General features: G+C 41.0%; 1 protein-coding gene and 1 long non-coding RNA gene across 4 annotated transcripts; one reads left to right on the forward strand and one right to left on the reverse strand.

Moving 5' to 3' along the window:
• Positions 1-12738: 12738 nt before the first annotated feature.
• Positions 12739-13873, reverse strand: LOC145169273 (uncharacterized). The gene is made up of 2 exons (XM_079087842.1): positions 13624-13873; positions 12739-13045 (listed from the first exon to the last, which is right to left on the reverse strand). The coding sequence occupies exons 1-2, from the start codon at positions 13726-13728 to the stop codon at positions 12959-12961; spliced, it is 192 nt and encodes a 63-aa protein (XP_078943968.1). The 5' UTR covers positions 13729-13873; the 3' UTR covers positions 12739-12958.
• Positions 13874-14331: 458 nt separating this feature from the next.
• On the forward strand, positions 14332-16201 carry LOC145109869 (uncharacterized). 3 transcript variants are annotated; one of them, XR_013709282.1, is made up of 6 exons: positions 14332-14486; positions 14688-14778; positions 14856-15058; positions 15532-15588; positions 15674-15832; positions 15908-16201. It is a non-coding gene; the product is annotated as an uncharacterized LOC145109869 (long non-coding RNA). The 3 variants fall into 3 exon arrangements; XR_013709281.1 differs by having other exon boundaries at positions 14688-14766; XR_013709283.1 differs by having other exon boundaries at positions 14688-14766; positions 15729-15832.
• Positions 16202-17308: the final 1107 nt, after the last annotated feature.

Below are 17308 nucleotides of genomic sequence, written 5' to 3' on the forward strand. Positions count from 1 at the left end.
TGGAGGAACATTCGTGTGAATCCAGTCTCAAATCAAGGAGGGGTTTTCAAAAGGTTTTTGAAATAAGTAAAGGAGGATGCAGAGGGTACGATCACCCAGAGCCAGTAAGTATACCCCAAAATACCATACAAGTTATTTGATTATGTGATATGTTAGAACAACATGCTAGTACTAGGCTAGGGAATTTCAGGAATTGCATGATAGAATTGCCTGATTATGTGATGCCTACTAGCCTAGGGTTTTCCTTATATGAGATATTCAACTTTCCTCTAGGAGTGACGATTGAGCGCTTACCGTGTGGGTGTTTATAGTTAGAGTGTTGTGGTGATACTTGAGACAAATATGGGTAGGTGTGGAAGGTAGTATGGGCCCGTACTACTGAAAGCACAGGACCCATACGCGTATCAAGGAAGTCACAACTCTCTAGGGTATCGGTTATGAGATAGTTCCCCGGGTGGATATGTGATGTGTCTAAGGGTCTCGTCGGTGTATTGCAGTATGGCGATTACGAGACGTGTCGGGGCAGGATCCGGTTCGGGATCGGGATCAGGAGGGGGTGGTCAGGATGGACCAGTACCACCCGAGGTCATTGGTCAGATGAGTACGTACGAGTTGGACGCCAGGATTCGTGAGATCCTGCATGAAGAGGTGGCTGCCATGTTCCGGGCTGAGTTGCCAGAGATGTTTGGGTCGATCAAGACTGCCATGGTTGAGTACTTTAATGAGCGCTATGCAGCTCTTGCGGAGACGGCTGCCGAGGCAGCTACATCGGCTGTAGCAGCGGCAGGGGGAGGAACCGGTCGAGGTTTTCATTATCGGGACTTCGATAATACGAAGCCCCCTACTTTCGATGGAGTTCAGGATCCGATCGTTGCTATGAGATGGTTGTCAGACGTGGAGGGATGTTTCTTCACGTGTTCATGCCCTGCTGATCAAAGGGTGAGGTGTGCTCTGAACCTTTTGGCGAAGGATTGGTGGAGGTTGACTACGGGATCTTATTCTGATGCGCAGCGGGCTGCAGTTACTTGGGATCAGTTCCGGGAGATGTTCAGTACTCGTTATGTTCCGCAGGTTGAGAGAGAGAGGTTGGCTCAGGAGTTCCTGGAGCTGAAGCAGGATTCAGAGTCGGTGACGGAGATCACCAGGATGTTTACTGAGAGGGCGATGTTTTGCCCGGAGTTTGCTTCGGAGCAGGCTCAGATGTCCCGATATCTGAGTATGCTCAAGAGGGACATCAGGCAGTTTGTGTCCACACAGAGGTGTGATACCTTGTTAGAGTTGCAGGAGGCCGCCAGGCGGCGGGACTTAGAGATGGAGTTGCAGTTGCGAGAGCAGAGGCAGGCCCCGGTGCAGTTGCAGTCGGCGCCGAAACGGTCCAAAACTGTTGACTCCAGGATTGGGGGTCAGAGTAGCCACACTTGTGAGAAGTGTGGGAAGGGTCATACCGGAGTTTGTAGGTCCGGTGGTGCATGCCGCAAGTGCGGGAGAGAGGGACATTATGCGAGGGATTGCCGTCAGTCAGCCCCGGTACATGATATAAGGATTTGTTATCACTGCCATCAGGTTGGACACTTGAGGGCCAACTGCCCACAGTTTGCTGCAGGATCGGTGCAGGCTCCAGCACCGGCCACTTTGACGATTACTGGCGGGAGTCAGGGTGGAGCGGAGCCTCCGTGGGCTCAGGGACACGCATTCCAGCTTACAGCAGAGGAGGTCAGGGCAGAGCCGGATGCAGCTGCGGGTATGTTTCCATTTTGATATCCTGTTATCTTGTTATTTGTGTGGTATTGTAAATCTGTCTGTATCGTTCCGCATGTTTCATAGTATGATTGAGGATCTTAGTAGTTAGGAGTTGTAGTTAGCGTTCAGGAGGACTCTTGGTCGAAGGATAAGGTCTATGATCTCGTTGCTAGGAATAGAAACTGCGATGGGAGAAGTGTTCAGTTGAGATTCGAACTTCCTTGGAGTTCGGGTGTACGATGGCGGAAGGGTTATTCGGTGAAGGTTACTCACTCCCGAGGGAGTCAGTTCATGGTTAAGAGGGAATATATGGAGTAAGGGCGATTGAGCTATGCCGCTTTTGGGCATCGGTGGTTAGTAATCGGTGCACTAAGTGGGGGAGAGTTGGAAAATTCTCTGGTGAAAACAACATGCATCCAAGGATGGTTAGCTGTTTGGATTTCAGCAGTGTTTTGCTGAAGGTGTAGATCGGTGAGAGCAAGTGGTAGACAAGTGGGGCGGAGCACAGACCATGGTTTTCGGAAAAGGTGACTGATTGTTGTAAGGCCTAGGGTTAGGCCGGGAATTTAGTATATGGAATGGAGCTGGAGTTCGGAACCCCAAGAGGGCTAGAACAGACTGCATGGGAGAGATTCCCGGGAAGGATGGTTCAGGGTGACGTACGATAGTTTTGAGCGGTCCGGATAGACTGAAGGCCAGAAGGCGTACCAATTAGACCGAAGGCTCGGGGAACGGTCCAGACAGGCTGAAGGCCCAGGAGGGCGGTCCAGACATGCTGAAGGTTCTGAGAGTGGTCCAGATAGTCTGAAGGCCTGGTAAGGCGGTCCAGTCATGCTGGAGACTCTGGATGTGTTAGTAGATCGGTATGCAGAGAATGAGTGCATACGTCGCCATGCAATAGTAATCGATATGGTCTAGCCCCAAGTATTGATCATGATGATAGAGTTGGATGGAGGTCGTACGTGGGCCTTGTTAAACATGTGATCGGATTCGGAGTATATGGGAGTTCGAGAATAGCGTTTGCTCTATATGGATAGTGTAGAGTGGAGTTTAGCTCAGTGGAACCTATAGGTGCGGTAAGGATTGTTGAGTAGACTTCCTGGAAAGGGAAGGTATGTAGCTCCGGAAGGAGTTTGGGCCCTCTGAAGGGAAGGCAGTGGAGTAAATGGATGATCGAAAGTGCTTGGTAGTAAGCACTAGGATTGTACCAGATATATGGAAGCACATACGGGTTGGATGCCCGTTGAGGTTCTGGCAACGTTGGATGACGCGCATGCATGTTTTCAGTCTCCTTGGAATAGGAGGAGGAAAGTGGTTCCGGATTGGAGATTGGGACAGAGGAAGGTGAGATAGCAGGTTAACAGACTCGGGAGTAGTCTGGACCGGTGCTGAGGACTGTATAAGGATATTACAGTCGGAGGTCAAGGACCTAGAGATCGTGATAGGGAGTTGTGAGCGGGTTACACTCCGTTGTGTCGAACCGAAGGGTTCGAGGGTAACAAAAGGACAAGGTCCTTAGTTCCGAGTATGGTTGTAGGCTTGAGTTATGTATGTGGAGGTATTCCAATATGGGGTATTCCATCATGAGGATTCGTTCCAGGTTGCAAGTTATCAGGGTTATCGCCAATCTTGGGCAAAGGAAGATGGATTAGTGTCTTGGCAGAGCTCAGTGGGTGTTGTGGTATCCTGTGTTCGCAGGGCGCGAAGGTGTGTTCCTAATGTGAAGGGATGGTATCATCGGGTAATACGTGGTTAATATGTAGTGCTATTGAGTTGAAAGGCCGATGGTCGACTTGGAGTAGTGGCAAGGATGCCACGTGAGAATGAGCCATATTAAGAGAGATGCGGAAGTAGGGTTTGTAAGAGCATGAGTTGATTGAGAAATCAGAGTCTGCAGTGCGAGGGGTTTGTTCTGAAGCGTATACTGTAGTAGGCTTCGAGGACGAAGCCTAATTTAAGTGGGGGAGAGTTGTAACATGCCAATTTCCAGAGGTGCTATTGACGGACTTAAAGTGTAAACTAAGGAAAGGGACTCGACGAGTAGGCACGTTTACTCGCTGAGTCGGAGCGGGAATCTGTCGCGGGTTAAGTGGCCAACTCGCCGAGTCGGCGGCTTGGACTCGACGAGTTGGTGCTGAAGAGAGAAAACCCTAATTCCGGGGGTTGTGCCCTATATAAAGCACATTATAACCCACCCTCAGCCTCTTTACTACCCTTTTGAGATCCAGAAACCCTAATTTTCGTGTGAGACTCCATTGTTGAGGAGATTGGAGCTTGGAAGAGGAAATTGGTGGAAGGAGCTTGAGAAATTAGAGGCTAACATCAAGGGGCTTCTGTAGATCTGGAATCTACATCCGTTTGGGGACATCTCAGAGGTAAGGATCCATTATCTTAAGCTATTTCCTTTTTGGGTTCATCCTTGGTGGTTGATTTGGAGTTCCTTAGCTTGTTTGAGATCTATTTCGGGTTTGGAGCTTAGATCTGAGGTTGCTACTCCAGATCTAAGCTTGTGATGGTCCTTAATGTCATAAAGCTCATGTCTAAGAGTTATTGGTGAAGCCCCTTTGTCATAAACCCTAGCCCTAGAGTGTTTTGGGCTTATATCTCCTTGGTTTCACGTAAAGGTTGCAACTTTATGTGAGGGTTAGGTTGTAGAAGAGTGGATCTATGGATTGGAGCCCCTGCATGGCTCGAAAAGCCTCTGTATGGATTGGGAACTGAAGAGACTCGGCGAGTCACATGGGTGTACTCGACGAGTTGTATGAACATGTGCATGGACTCGACGAGTTGAAGAACAACTCGGCGAGTCTGTTGAAGATTGCCTTGGACTCGGCGAGTCTGGTCGCAGAACCCAACCTCTTGTGGTTAAAGCTTTGGATTAGTGAGTCGGTTGGCGACTCAGTGAGTTGGACAGGATGGGACTCGGAGATCGTTGGACTCGACGAGTCTTGGGGCGACTCGGCGAGCTGAGTCGTGTTATGGGAGTTTCTGAGTATAGGGAATCGACGAGTCGACGGGTTGACTCGGCGAGTAGAGACAACCAGGAAGGTTGACTTTGACTGAGGACTTTGACTTTGACCAAGAGTTGACCAGTTTGACTTCCAAGGGTATTTTGGTAATTTTGGTATTGACTCTTTGGTAGTGTGCTGTGGTGAAGTTCGTGTCGGTGTTCGGAGCAGCTTGGTCGTATCTCTTCAGTCGGCAATTATAGGTGAGTTATCCTCACTATATCGACAGGGTCTACGGATGGAAATCCGGGTATTGTTTGTTATGTTATGGCTTGCTAGATTTGCATCCTGGTATTTAGGGTGGTGTTATGTTAGTGACCTGGTTAAGGTCGGTACCCGATATATAGGGTAATGTTATGCTAGTGACCGGATAGGTCGGAATCCTGGTTAGGATGTTGATATGCTATGTGATCTGTTAGACTGTTGTCTGGTTAAGGATTTGTTATGTGATTAAATGTTTTATGTGTACATGGTTGTTTGACGGGGGTTGGGTTGAGGCGGGTCTTGCTTTGTGCTGTAGGCCAACATACCCAGGGCGGACCGGATCATTCCGAAGGCCCAGCGAGCGGCCCGGATAGTCTGAAGGCCCCAAGAGGGCGGACCAGACGTACCGAGGCTCGGAGAGTGGACCAGGCTGACTGAAGGCCGGTGAGGGCGGACCAGTCATACTGTAGACTCAGAGAGTGGACCAGGTGGATTGAAGGCCCGGTACGGGCGGACCAATCATACTGTAGACTCGATGTACATGGCTAGACTCGGAGGGTGGACCAGGTGGACTGAAGGCTCGGTGCGGGCGGACCAGTCACACAGTAGACCCGATATGCATGGCTATTCTATTTGTGATATGTTATGAGTATGTTATGTGTGGTTGGTATTTTGGGGGTAACTCACTAAGCTTTCGGGCTTACAGTTTCAGTGTATTGTTTCAGGTACTTCAGGAGATCGTGGCAAGGCGAAGGCGTGATCGTACCGCTCCTCATGCTTTATGATTTACGTGATATGGTTCTGGGGGATACTCTGATGTTTAAACTATTTTGAAAACGAGATGTATGAACTTAATGGTTTTTGAATGAATTAAAATGTTTTAATTTGGCTCAATTTTTATGGGTGTTACATAGCTCATATTGCGTTTGAAGGATTCTTATTTATTTACGATTATCCTATTTGATATTTAATTATTTGTTACAAAGAATATTTATATTTTATAATCCTTAAAATGTCTATCCCGAATTCGTGGGGCGTTACAAGTGTGTTCTAATGGCTTCTTACATCATTAACTAATTACATTCAAGAGTAACTGAAAACAAAACACAATACGAAATCATCTTTGAACGAAAATCGAACTATGGTTTCATGAAGGTGTTCGGTTGCTTGGTCTACTATAGAAGCACCGAGACCATAAGAGACAAGTTCGAAACGTGAGGGAGGCCCGAGTTATTTTTAGGTTACCCTCGAGGGACCAAAGGATATAAAATTTTTGCCTGAAAATAAGAAAATAATGGTCTCCTGGGACGTGAAATTTCATGAAGATAAATTCCTTTTTTGACCACTTATCCCTTGAAACCACCGAGTTGTTTGAACCTCAGGATGGGCCCATCCATGATGAAAGCACAAACAATGAAGAAGCTAGTAATGTTGGGGTCTTGACTGGAACCGAAACACAAAGGGAGGAGGTTGACTTAAATCAAAGTGAAGACAATGAAGCCCAAACAGAAGGACCAAGTGAACAATCCGAGTTAAACGCAGATCAACGAGCAACAAGGCCCACATGTTGATCCATTACATGAGAAAAGGAGAAAGTCACAACCAAAACGTTTCAATGATTATTTTGTCCAATTTCCCCCATCAGTTAACCACTTACAAGCAACACCAAATCAAGTATCCTCCACGGTACATCCCTTAACTAACTTTGTCTCATAAAAACATTTATCTGATACTCATAAAACTTGCTTTGCTGCCTATGATTCCAACAGTAAGCCACAACATTTCTTCAGGCTGTCAAAAGTGAAAAATGGAAGGAAGCCATGAAAAAGGAATACACGCTCTAGAAAAGAATGACACATGAAATCTAGAAGAATTGCCCAAAGGAAAGCACACCAATGATTTGAAATGGGTATAAGAAGTGAAATATGAACCTAATGGACAAGTTGAAAGATAAAAGGCGTAGTTAGTTGCTAAGGGGTTACACAATTAGAAGGAGTTGACTATCATGATACTTTTGCCACGGTAGCAAAGCTAGTCACTGTGAGGACTCTCCTAGTAGTGGCCGTCAAGAAAAATTAGGCCATCCACCAAATCGATATCAACAACACGTTACTTCACGATGATATAAATGAAGACGTTTATATGAAGGTCCCTTAAGGCTTTGCTAAGGAAGGAGAGACAAGAGTTTGTAGGCTAAGAAACTCGTTGTACGGTTTGACGTAAGCGTCTCACAATTGGTATTAAAAATTCAACAATGCTCTACTCGACCTCGACTTCAAACAATCTAAGGCTGACCATTTTCTTTTCATTTACAAACAAGAAAAGGTTTCGTGGCAACCCTTATTTATGTCGATGATGTCGTCATGGTAGGGAATAACATGATAAGGATACAAGAAACAAAGGACGGGCTCAATAAAAGATTTAGCATAAAGGACCTTGGTAATGTCAAGTATATTTGTGGGATTGAAACAGACTGGACCTCGAAGGGGTTGGTTCTGAGTCAAAGAAAGTACATCCTTGACATTCTAGAAGATTGTGGTCTACAAGGTTATAAGACAAGCCCCTTTCCTATCGAGCTGAATCTCAATTTAGACAAAGCCGAGAATGAACCAAAGGTAGACACTGGGCAATACCGTCAAATATTTGGGAGGTTGCTATATTTGCACGCCACAAGACCAGATATCACTTACTGGATTAATGTTTTGAGTCAGTTTGTTGCAGATCCAAGAAAATCCCACATGAACGCAGTTCACAAAGTTCTTAGGTATATGAAGGCAACCCTGGGGCAAGGCATTATTTTCCCACGTGAAGGAGGTTGTACTCTTACTTCGTATTGTGACTCTCACTAGACATCCACCAGAAAATCTCGAACATGATACCTACTTCTTCTAGGAGGGGCACCTATGTAACGCCCGGGTTTCGGGGCTAAGCATTTTTAGACGATGTAATAGTCTACGTCAACTATTGTAACTCTTTTTGATGTAATAAAGATGAAATATTTGAGTATTTTGTGAATTATGTGAATTTATATGCTTATTGTCTAATTATAAATATATAATTAATAAAGAATGAAAATAAGCGTCAAAATTAAAGTGCGAGATAAGCCCGATATCTTTACATAAACTTGTAGTGGTCGAAACAAGGATTCCGGAGATACAAAGAACGCCGAAATCCGAGTTATAACGAAGAAGTTATGACCCGTCGAAGTTTCGCGACGGAACCGACACGCCACCAGGAAGCGTAAATAGTGAATTTACGATAGAGCGAATTTTAGCCTTAGCGGTCTAAACAAAAGTCGTAGAAAACGTTAAACCGAGAGCGTCCATAAAAAGAACGCCCAAATCTGACTTCGTATGAGGAAGTTATGATTTTTCGAAGTTTCGGCTTAGCAGTGTACAGCCCGAAGTTCGAATATTAGATCGAGCGGTTTTTATCCGACACAACCTAAACGAGAATCGAATATCTCATTAATAGTAGCGTAATGATAAAAAGACAGACAAAAACGGACTTCGGATGAAGAAGTTATGAGATTTTAACGGACCAACCCTGTCTCGGCCTGTTAAAAATATAACTTTTAAAATAAATTCAAAATTAGCCAACGGAGTCTAAACAAAAGTTGTAGAGTACGTTCCCGCCTTCGCGTGGATATAAAGAACGTCAAAAACGGAGCTCGTATGTGAAAGTTATGAATTTTAGAAGCCGAGTGTGCAATTTGCAAAACCTGATGCGAACTAGATGACGTGGCAGCATCTGGGCCGTCGCTTGCTGATCACGGCTCAACCTTCGGATTCGGACACCTGGCTTGCAAGCGCAGCATGTACAAGAAGAACGCAGAGCGTCCGATGAACGCCTCGCGTCCGAAGGAAACGTTGCGCGTACTTCGTATCTTTCATGCGGTCCGAGAGATAGCCACGTCGCCCCAGCAGCCTTGCAACATGCGTCTCTACGCCCCGCGTAGATCAACCGAACGCAGCGCGTTCAACGAGGGGTCGCAGCTATAAATAGAAGGGCGAGGCCATCCGATTTTCCACACCTTTCTCACTTCTCTCTCTAGTTTCTTTCTCTCTCTAGCCTGTCCTAACCCCCCTAAACCCTAGGAAAAACCCCTAGCACCCGAGGGAAGCCCCGAGGCTCCCGGAGTCCCGAGAAAAAGGGTCTTTCGGTTTGGAAACGCTGCTCCGAGCAAAGCCCGGTTTTCTTTAAAATCCGCTATAAGTGAGCTACGCCTATGAAATTTTTAATATAGCTTTAAAATAATTATAGTAATGTTATTAGGTCCTTAAAATAATTATTTGGGCTATTATTATGAGTTATATTGAGTGTTATTTAACGCTTATATAATAGTAATAATAGCTAGACTATTAATTAGTCGCGGTTAACGTTAAAACTAAACCCTAGTGGTATTGATACTAGGTTTTGGTCAAGGAAAAATTGTTTTGAGATAACGAAGCGCTGTCCAAGTACCGAGTCACCACCTAATCAGGTGAGTGCATAGTTACTTTCATCTTACACATAGATATGAAGTATTTTATATAAATTACGTGCTATGTGTGCATATTATCTGAATACTTGTTGTCTATGCTGATGAAAGATTTTTATACGTGTTTTAAATGATTTAAACGATATATGTATTTTATATCTACAAAAATGTTGGGGTAATACATGGGTAGATGTAATAAGACGATGTATGATAAAATGATGAGAGGCCTCGATGTTGTTGGTGATCTAGTCATCTAGCGGAGTATAGATGACGACCACGGACTCTTCTAGACAGTCTAGTGGAACGCTAGCAGGCTCGCAACATGTAGGTGTTTGTGAACGATTATTGCTGAGGAACCCCCTTAGCAGTAGTGTCCAGGTCCCTTATGATAGGTGTTTAGGGACGTAAAGTGAGGATAAAAGGGAACGGGTAATCGGGTTATTGTTGGTTGATGAAATTAATAAACTTATTTATTGTGGGTTGAAAACCCTATGTGCTCACCAGGCTCCCAAGCCTGACCCACTCAGTTTCATGTATTACACGTAGTGGCGCTCGAGCATAAATGTGATGTTTTGGATGAGGGATTACGGATATAGGCCTGTAGATATGAAATAATGTAGTAAGGCTTATATTGTACTGTTTATGCTTTTGATCTGTATCGAACATGACATCCCGAGTCTTTTAATGAAATACATTTCTTTGGAAATGCTTTTGATAAATCTTTATCATATTTTGTTTTGGGACAAATTCCGCAACACTTTTATTTAAAATGTTACTCTGATTTCCAAACAAGCATAAACAAAATCGGTCTTTTCTGGCCGTGAAAATGGGGATGTCACAACCTATCTCTTGGAAGACCAAGAAACAATCGGTTGTATCTTGCTCCTCTGCCGAAGCAGGATATTGGTCCATGGCATCCACCGTTAGTGAAGTCCTTTGGGTTAGATAGCTCCTAACCAGGCTGGACATCTTCTCCACAAAACCGACCCCCTTATTTTGTGACAACCAGACAACCCGTCACATTGCAAACAACCCAGTTTTCACGAACGAATTACACATGTAGAGATGAACTGCTATTTTATATGGGAAAGGGTCGAGTCACAAGAAGTTGAACCTCTTCAAATTGCCACCTCCATGCAAATCGTCGATCTTCTAACGAAAGAATTAGGGACACAACAACTTAGATTTTTACTTGACAAGTCGGTCACTAAATATCTCCACACTCAAACTTGAGGGGGAAGTATTGGAATATTATTTTATTTATATATACTCTAATTTGCTTCCCATACATATTGTTGTGTACGAATCAGTTCTCTGTATGAAGAGTTTCAATGAAAAACATACAATAACTTTGAGACCATCAATTTTATGACATAAACATTCTCCTTCCGACAATGCATTGAAGAATCTCCCACAATCACATTAACAAATGATTTTGATCTCATACAAAACTTATTACGAATGAGATTTTTTTTCATTCATATCCCTCTAGGTTTTTTTTCATCAAATCTAGCAGTAGTAGCATATATTTTGTGGTTCCTGATTCAAACAGTGCAAATGTTACGTGCAAGATCATCAAAGTTTGCAAATATTTCAAGTTTAAAATTTTTATTTATTTACATTTGTCAAATTAACAATAATGTATTTATAACTCGTTTGTTTTAAAATATAAAAAGTTATCTAGCAACTAACTTTGTTGTAATTTTTTTATATATTTAATCTAATATCATCTTGGTATTAATATTAATACATTAAGTGGGTGTTTGAGAGTTCTTTTTAAAAAAAAATAACTTATTAACTTATTAATTATTCAAAATCAGTAAGTTAAAAAAATTTTGAAACTACCAGCTTTTTAAACAAAAAAAATGATTTTCACAAACCAGAAATTATTGGCTCTTTAATACACCCAATAAAATGAAAAGAATTCCCAAACAATTAAAGTTTAAACTCCCATCTACATGGGCTTGTCGAAAGGAGATGGCCCATTCATGGAATCATTGTTGAGAATTTTGATCTGGCAGAAGAATAAACAATTTTACGAATCTATATACAAGCGAGAGTTAATACTCTCTTCTAACATATTAAAAATAATAAAATATAACCTAAGCGAAAACCTGTCGAAAATGTTACGAATGTATACAAACTCTTGTATAACCTTACTAATAAATTATTATTAATTAATAGTTGATCATCGGTTTTTTGATGGAAATTATGAAAGAGTTCTATTAATAGTCCCTACCACAAAATATTTTATAATTTTTTTTGAAAATTCCATATTTTGCAATGAAAATGAAGTTTTTACAGTATTATATTACCTTTTTTTTTTCCTGCAGCCTCTGGTCAGTGAAAATAATTTTGCAATTTAGTGGAATTTCGAATATTCCTAGTAATTTCTAACTACAATTTATCACTTTTAACCCATTAACATACAAAGGTTTTTACCAATTTGATCAATTACAAGTTTAGAAGAAAAATATCAAAACATACCTCTATGATCCAAATTAGGTCTGTCAAATCGGGCCGTCGTGTCGTGTTTTTGTCTGACACGACACGATACGACAAGGTTTTTTGTAACACGAACACGACACGACACGATGTCGTGTTTTTTTTCACTAACACGAAAACGAACCAATTAAAAAACGACAACACGACACGACAAAGATAATATTACATAACTATTATTTTATTTAATTCATATTTAATCATATATAACACGATAAAAACGACAAACACGAAAAACACGACAAACACATGCTCAGTCATGTCAATTTCGTGTGGATTTGTAAACACGAACACGACACGACACGACATCGTCTTTTTTATACTTGACACGAACACGACACGAAAACGAATTCGAATTTTTATTTCGTCCCGATTTCGTTTCGTGTCGTGTATTTTTGTCGTGTCGTGTCATAAATTGACACCCCTAATCCAAATGATCCATTAACAAATTATTTTGCTATTAGTGTTAGTGGTTGATTCCTCCATGAAATTTCTTCCAAAGTCACATTTCAGTCGTGTCTTCGTGATGTTTGATAGGGGTAAAATGGTAAACTTATATGTGTCTTTGGCCATGTAAAAAGAAACACAATGATACATTCCACATATAATATGGTTAACTGATTTCAAGATATAATAAGTTATAAACATTTTCTTGTAAGTTGGAAGAAAACAACTTATCAAAACACTAAAAAAAAGCTTATTGCCAAACACACCCTACTTACTCCCTTAACCCCCACATGTGTCAAAAGACTATTTTACCCCTCCTTCCCATAGATCTTCCAAAAAAGCTTATTGCCAAACATATAATCTTAACAGGTGAGGAGCATTCATATGATAATCATAGAGAGTGAGAGTTGAAAAACTTGTTGCTATGCTCCTTTAGCAGGAGTTACCAGTGCAACAAGTAACAAACATATCAATTGTTGAGAGCACAAAGCAAGAGAAACTTATTCAACAACAATCATTGGTGTGTATCTGCTTAATACATAAAGTTTTGAGGAAAAATCATAAATGATTTGGAAACTTAAGCAAGAGGATCTCTTTCCTTGTTCTCTTGTAGCAGCTGTTCCCTCACTCTCCTGATCTCTGCTTCCTTCTCCATTCTTTCTTGCTGCAAAACATATATCATATCATTCTGTTATCAAATGTATCAAAGAATACATCTCTTCTCAAGAAAGTAATATAGGTGTAAAAGAGCTCCTCCAAAGTTCAAACAATTCATTAACATCTTACTAAGAGCTATTGAGTAGTATCAGATTCATGAAAATACTATTTGCAAGTACCCAATTCTAGGTCTAGAGTTGACAGGTAAATCGGTATATATTTTGAACTAATTATACTCTGATCCATGGAATCGGAGCAGAAAAAAATAATTCAATCGTTAAACTAAATTACAAGTTTACAACCAATTCCAATTCATAATCTAAATCCAAACCTTGAAGCTTCACAATAAGTTGATATTACTGATATTTACTGATCAGATACACAAATGAATGAATTATCTAGCTGGATATCCATGATTTTTTCGAGCTAAAATACAATTTATACAATCACCACCCACGACATATAATCGGAACCCTAACTTAGAAAATCATGCCAGTACATTCCAAGTATGATTAAAATCAAATCACATAGCTAGATAAGCAAAAATGTATAGATAAATATATGTAGATATATAGATTGTAAGACCTTCTCGTCCTGATGAAGAGCGATCCAGACATGAACTTTATCCATTGATTGCCAGAACACAAAAGCGCCAAGCGACATCCCGAAAAAAGTCGTCATGTTCACCATTTTCGCTACACTCTCGATCTTATCGATGCTTCTTCTTCGTCTTCGACCAGATCAAGCTCCCCTTGATTTTTTATCCCCAAAATTTTCGATCGATACGGAAACAGCAATGGAAACGCAAAAGGCCGCATACGATGTCGTTATAAGAAAAGTAAATAACGATAAGAGAAATTGCAAAAATGGTCCTTGGGATTGTATAAAAACTAGAGATGAGCAGCGGAAGCGGTACCTGCTTTTGGAATTGGAACCGTCTCGGAACTGCCGGTTCTGGAACCGGAACTACCTTAGGCGGTTCCGGTTCCGGTTCCTAAAGTCTAGGAACCGCCTTAAGCGGTTCCGGTTCCAATTCTCATTTTTACAAAACCGATACCTGCTGGATACCCGCCGGTTCCAGTTCCAATACTGGGTACCCGGAACCGACGGTTAACCGGAACCGATACCGGCGGGTACCCGCCCTTTTTATAAAAAGAATATATATTAAATTTTTATATTTTGATAATTCTATTTCTACAAAATAGGGAAAAAGAACTTATACCTGATTACCTTATACCTCAGCGTTTTTAGGGTTTTTGATATCCATACTTACAAAAAAAAAATGCCGACACCATACCCTCTCTTCTTCTCGTCACTCTCCCTTCTCAATCGAAGCTTCAAATACCCTCAGCAAATACGAATTCAAAGGAGAACCCCAATGTAACCGGTGACCCTATTGCATCCGTCGCTTCCCAGTTCTCATCAACATCGCTCCAACTAAGAATCAGGTAATCAACTCATCATCTGTAGCTTCATTTGTATATTTTCTTGTTTTTGATGTAAATGACCAAGGATGTTGAGTGAATCGGCGGAATTTCTTTTGGATTTGGCTTTATAAAGTAACAAATTGTTAGATTAGATTTTTGGTAGGTCTTGGTTTATTTCTTGTTCTGTTCTCGTGAATCTCTAATCTTTGTTTTTGCCTTTAGAGATGTTGAGTGAATCGACTGCCGCTCACGCCGACGATCGCCGCAACTACAAGTCTTTATCTTAAAGTCTTCATCGAAGGTTTAATCGAAGGTTCATCCGTTATGTAAGTTCTTTTTTTGTGGTTAGAACAAGGTTTAATCAAATCAATTGTTTTTTTGTGTACTCAGAACTCAGAAGACTGCAGACGCGGGTGAAGGCGGAGAGAGAGAGACTTCTATTCTCCATCGACGACGTCCGACGAAACCGAGTAAGTCTTACGTCTTGTATTCTCCATCGACGACGTCCGACGAAACTGGGTGACGACGTCCGACGAAGGTTCATCTGTTAGGGTTTGTGATTCTTCTGTTTGGATTACCAGGTCATACCTGAAGTGAGTAACTCATACATCTAGTTTAGATTACCCGTTCATTTTTATTTTTATATGCTTTTCAGGTGGATTACCAGTTCATACCTGAACTGAGTAAGTCTTACATATTGTTATGCTCTTTCTTTAGCTTCATCCACTAGCAAATCCTACAAAACATATACCAGGGGCAAAACTGGAAATTTAAATATGATCAGATCAACACTTACAATACAGATTCTAGGGGCAAATATATGTCATTTTAACTAGTAAAACATCACAATAGAGATACACCCTCCTACCCATTAAGTCAAAATGAATGAGCTAATAAGTCCTACTTCGAAAAATTTGTTCAAAAGCTCTGTTTCATAGGAATCATATTTCCAGATTCGATTTTGATTGAATGAGTTAACAATCTTTTGGTGAAATCTGTCATAGAACTTGTCCTATTGATTTGAAGGAAAGTTATATATACCAACTCTTGTACTTGTATTTTACAGGTAAAAGGACATCCGTTCTTTAATGGTGTAAACTGGGATACCCTTGCCATTTAAAAGGTGGGTGATGTCATTTCCATTTTCCACAGAATTGGCGTTAATAATTTTTTTTTTATGTTTTCTAAATTTGAATATTTATATATAGGTTGCTTTTATACCACAACCAGATGGCATAGATGATACTAGTTATTTTATTTCAGGACATAATTGTAGTTCAACTGGAATGCCTGATGATCAAGACTGTAGTGATGCAGCTTCAGACACTACTGAATTCTGTTCAGACTACTAGAGAGACACTAGAGAGGTACACATTTATTTTCTGTTTATTTATTATACTAAATTTGTTTGGTAAGACATTTATATTTATTTATTTTTTCAGAAGACAAATGTATTTTTCAGACACTGCTGCTGTTATGTGTTGTTGCTGATTTGCGCCGGTTCTTAAGTTGTTGTTTTTGTTGTTTGTAGTTTGCTGATTTGTTGTTGCTGATTTGTGATGTTGTTGATTTGTTGTTGCTATTTTATAGTTTGTAGTTTGTTGTTTTTATTGTTGTTGTTTATAGTTTGTAGTTTGCTATTTTTATTGTTGCTGTTTTGGCTCTTGCTATTGTGTTATTTAAAAGTGGGAAATGTTTTTAGTAGCTTGTTATTTAAAAGATCAAATTTTTGTAAATGTTTTGGTTTTATATTTTGTACTTATATTGTTTGTATAGGTTAATGTACATAATTTACATGGCATGTATAAAATAACAAGTTTTAATACTCAAGAAGCCGGGTACCCGGAACCAGAACCGGTTCCGGCGGTTCCGGGAACAGTTCCAATTTTTTAGGAACCGATGTAGGCGGTTCCGGTTCCAATTCCAAAAACTTAAGAACCGCCGGTTCCGGGAGCGATTCCGTTTCTAGCTAAAATAGGCGGGTACCCGGTTATGCTCATCCCTAATAAAAACCGTGGTTTGAAGTCATTTTTTAAGATAACGAGGGGATAAAGTAATCAATTTTAACTTTGGTACATACTTTGTTATTTTTTTTTATTTTTTTTATATTTTTTTTAATGTGTATTGTTAACCCTTATATATGTTTTTTTGTATAAAACATACCATTATGATCAGTAATATAGAGTTTTTCCGGTTTCCGACATCTTTTCCGGCCAAGTATGATTTTTCCGGTCATCTTCTCTAGCCATAATCGATTTTCCAGCGAGATGAGTTCTTGACATATTTTTTCAGATTTCTTCTTCTTCTTCTCTCTCTCTTATCTTTTGTCTATTCTCTAAAACAAACCCATAAATCAGGGTTTAGATACACAATGTAACACCCCGAATCCTGGATGTGAAACTTGAGAGTTATAATGCACATTGCATGACCAACTCGACGAGTTGGTTGGTCCCGACTCGTCGTGTAGGAGCTGAGCTGGCCGCGCGAGTTATGAAGCCTACTCGTCGAGTCGAAGGGCTGGACTCGACGAGTTGAGTCTGTGTTGAGAAAACCCTAATTTTAGGGCTTGCATCCTATTTAAAGGACCTTAAGCCCTCATTTCCGCCTCCTTAATCATTTAGACACGCTGAGAGAAACCCTAGACGAGCTGTAGTCGTTGTGAGAGAGAGAAAGGCTAAAGATCTTGTGTTCAATTGCATTTTTAGAAGAAGAGTGAAGAGCATCAAGCCTTGGAACAAGAAGAGGCTTGTGGATCAAGTGTTTCTCTGTGTTAGCTTCATTTTGGAGGTAAAAAGCTACCATCTTGAGCATCTCTTGTGATAGAACTCTTCCTAGGGAGTTTT

This window comes from Lactuca virosa, chromosome 4 (assembly GCF_052849685.1).
Source record: "Lactuca virosa cultivar CGN04683 chromosome 4, Lactuca_virosa_CGN04683_v6, whole genome shotgun sequence".
Lineage (NCBI taxonomy): Eukaryota > Viridiplantae > Streptophyta > Magnoliopsida > Asterales > Asteraceae > Lactuca > Lactuca virosa.

Bases quoted from the DNA above. Each gene is read 5' to 3' on its own strand.
- LOC145169273 (XM_079087842.1), bottom strand. From the start codon at position 13,728: ATGGTGAACATGACGACTTTTTTCGGGATGTCGCTTGGCGCTTTTGTG. The intron at 13,046-13,623 runs GTCTTACAATCT...TATGTTTTGCAG, and splicing joins CTCTTCATCAGGACGAGAAG to CAAGAAAGAATGGAGAAGGA.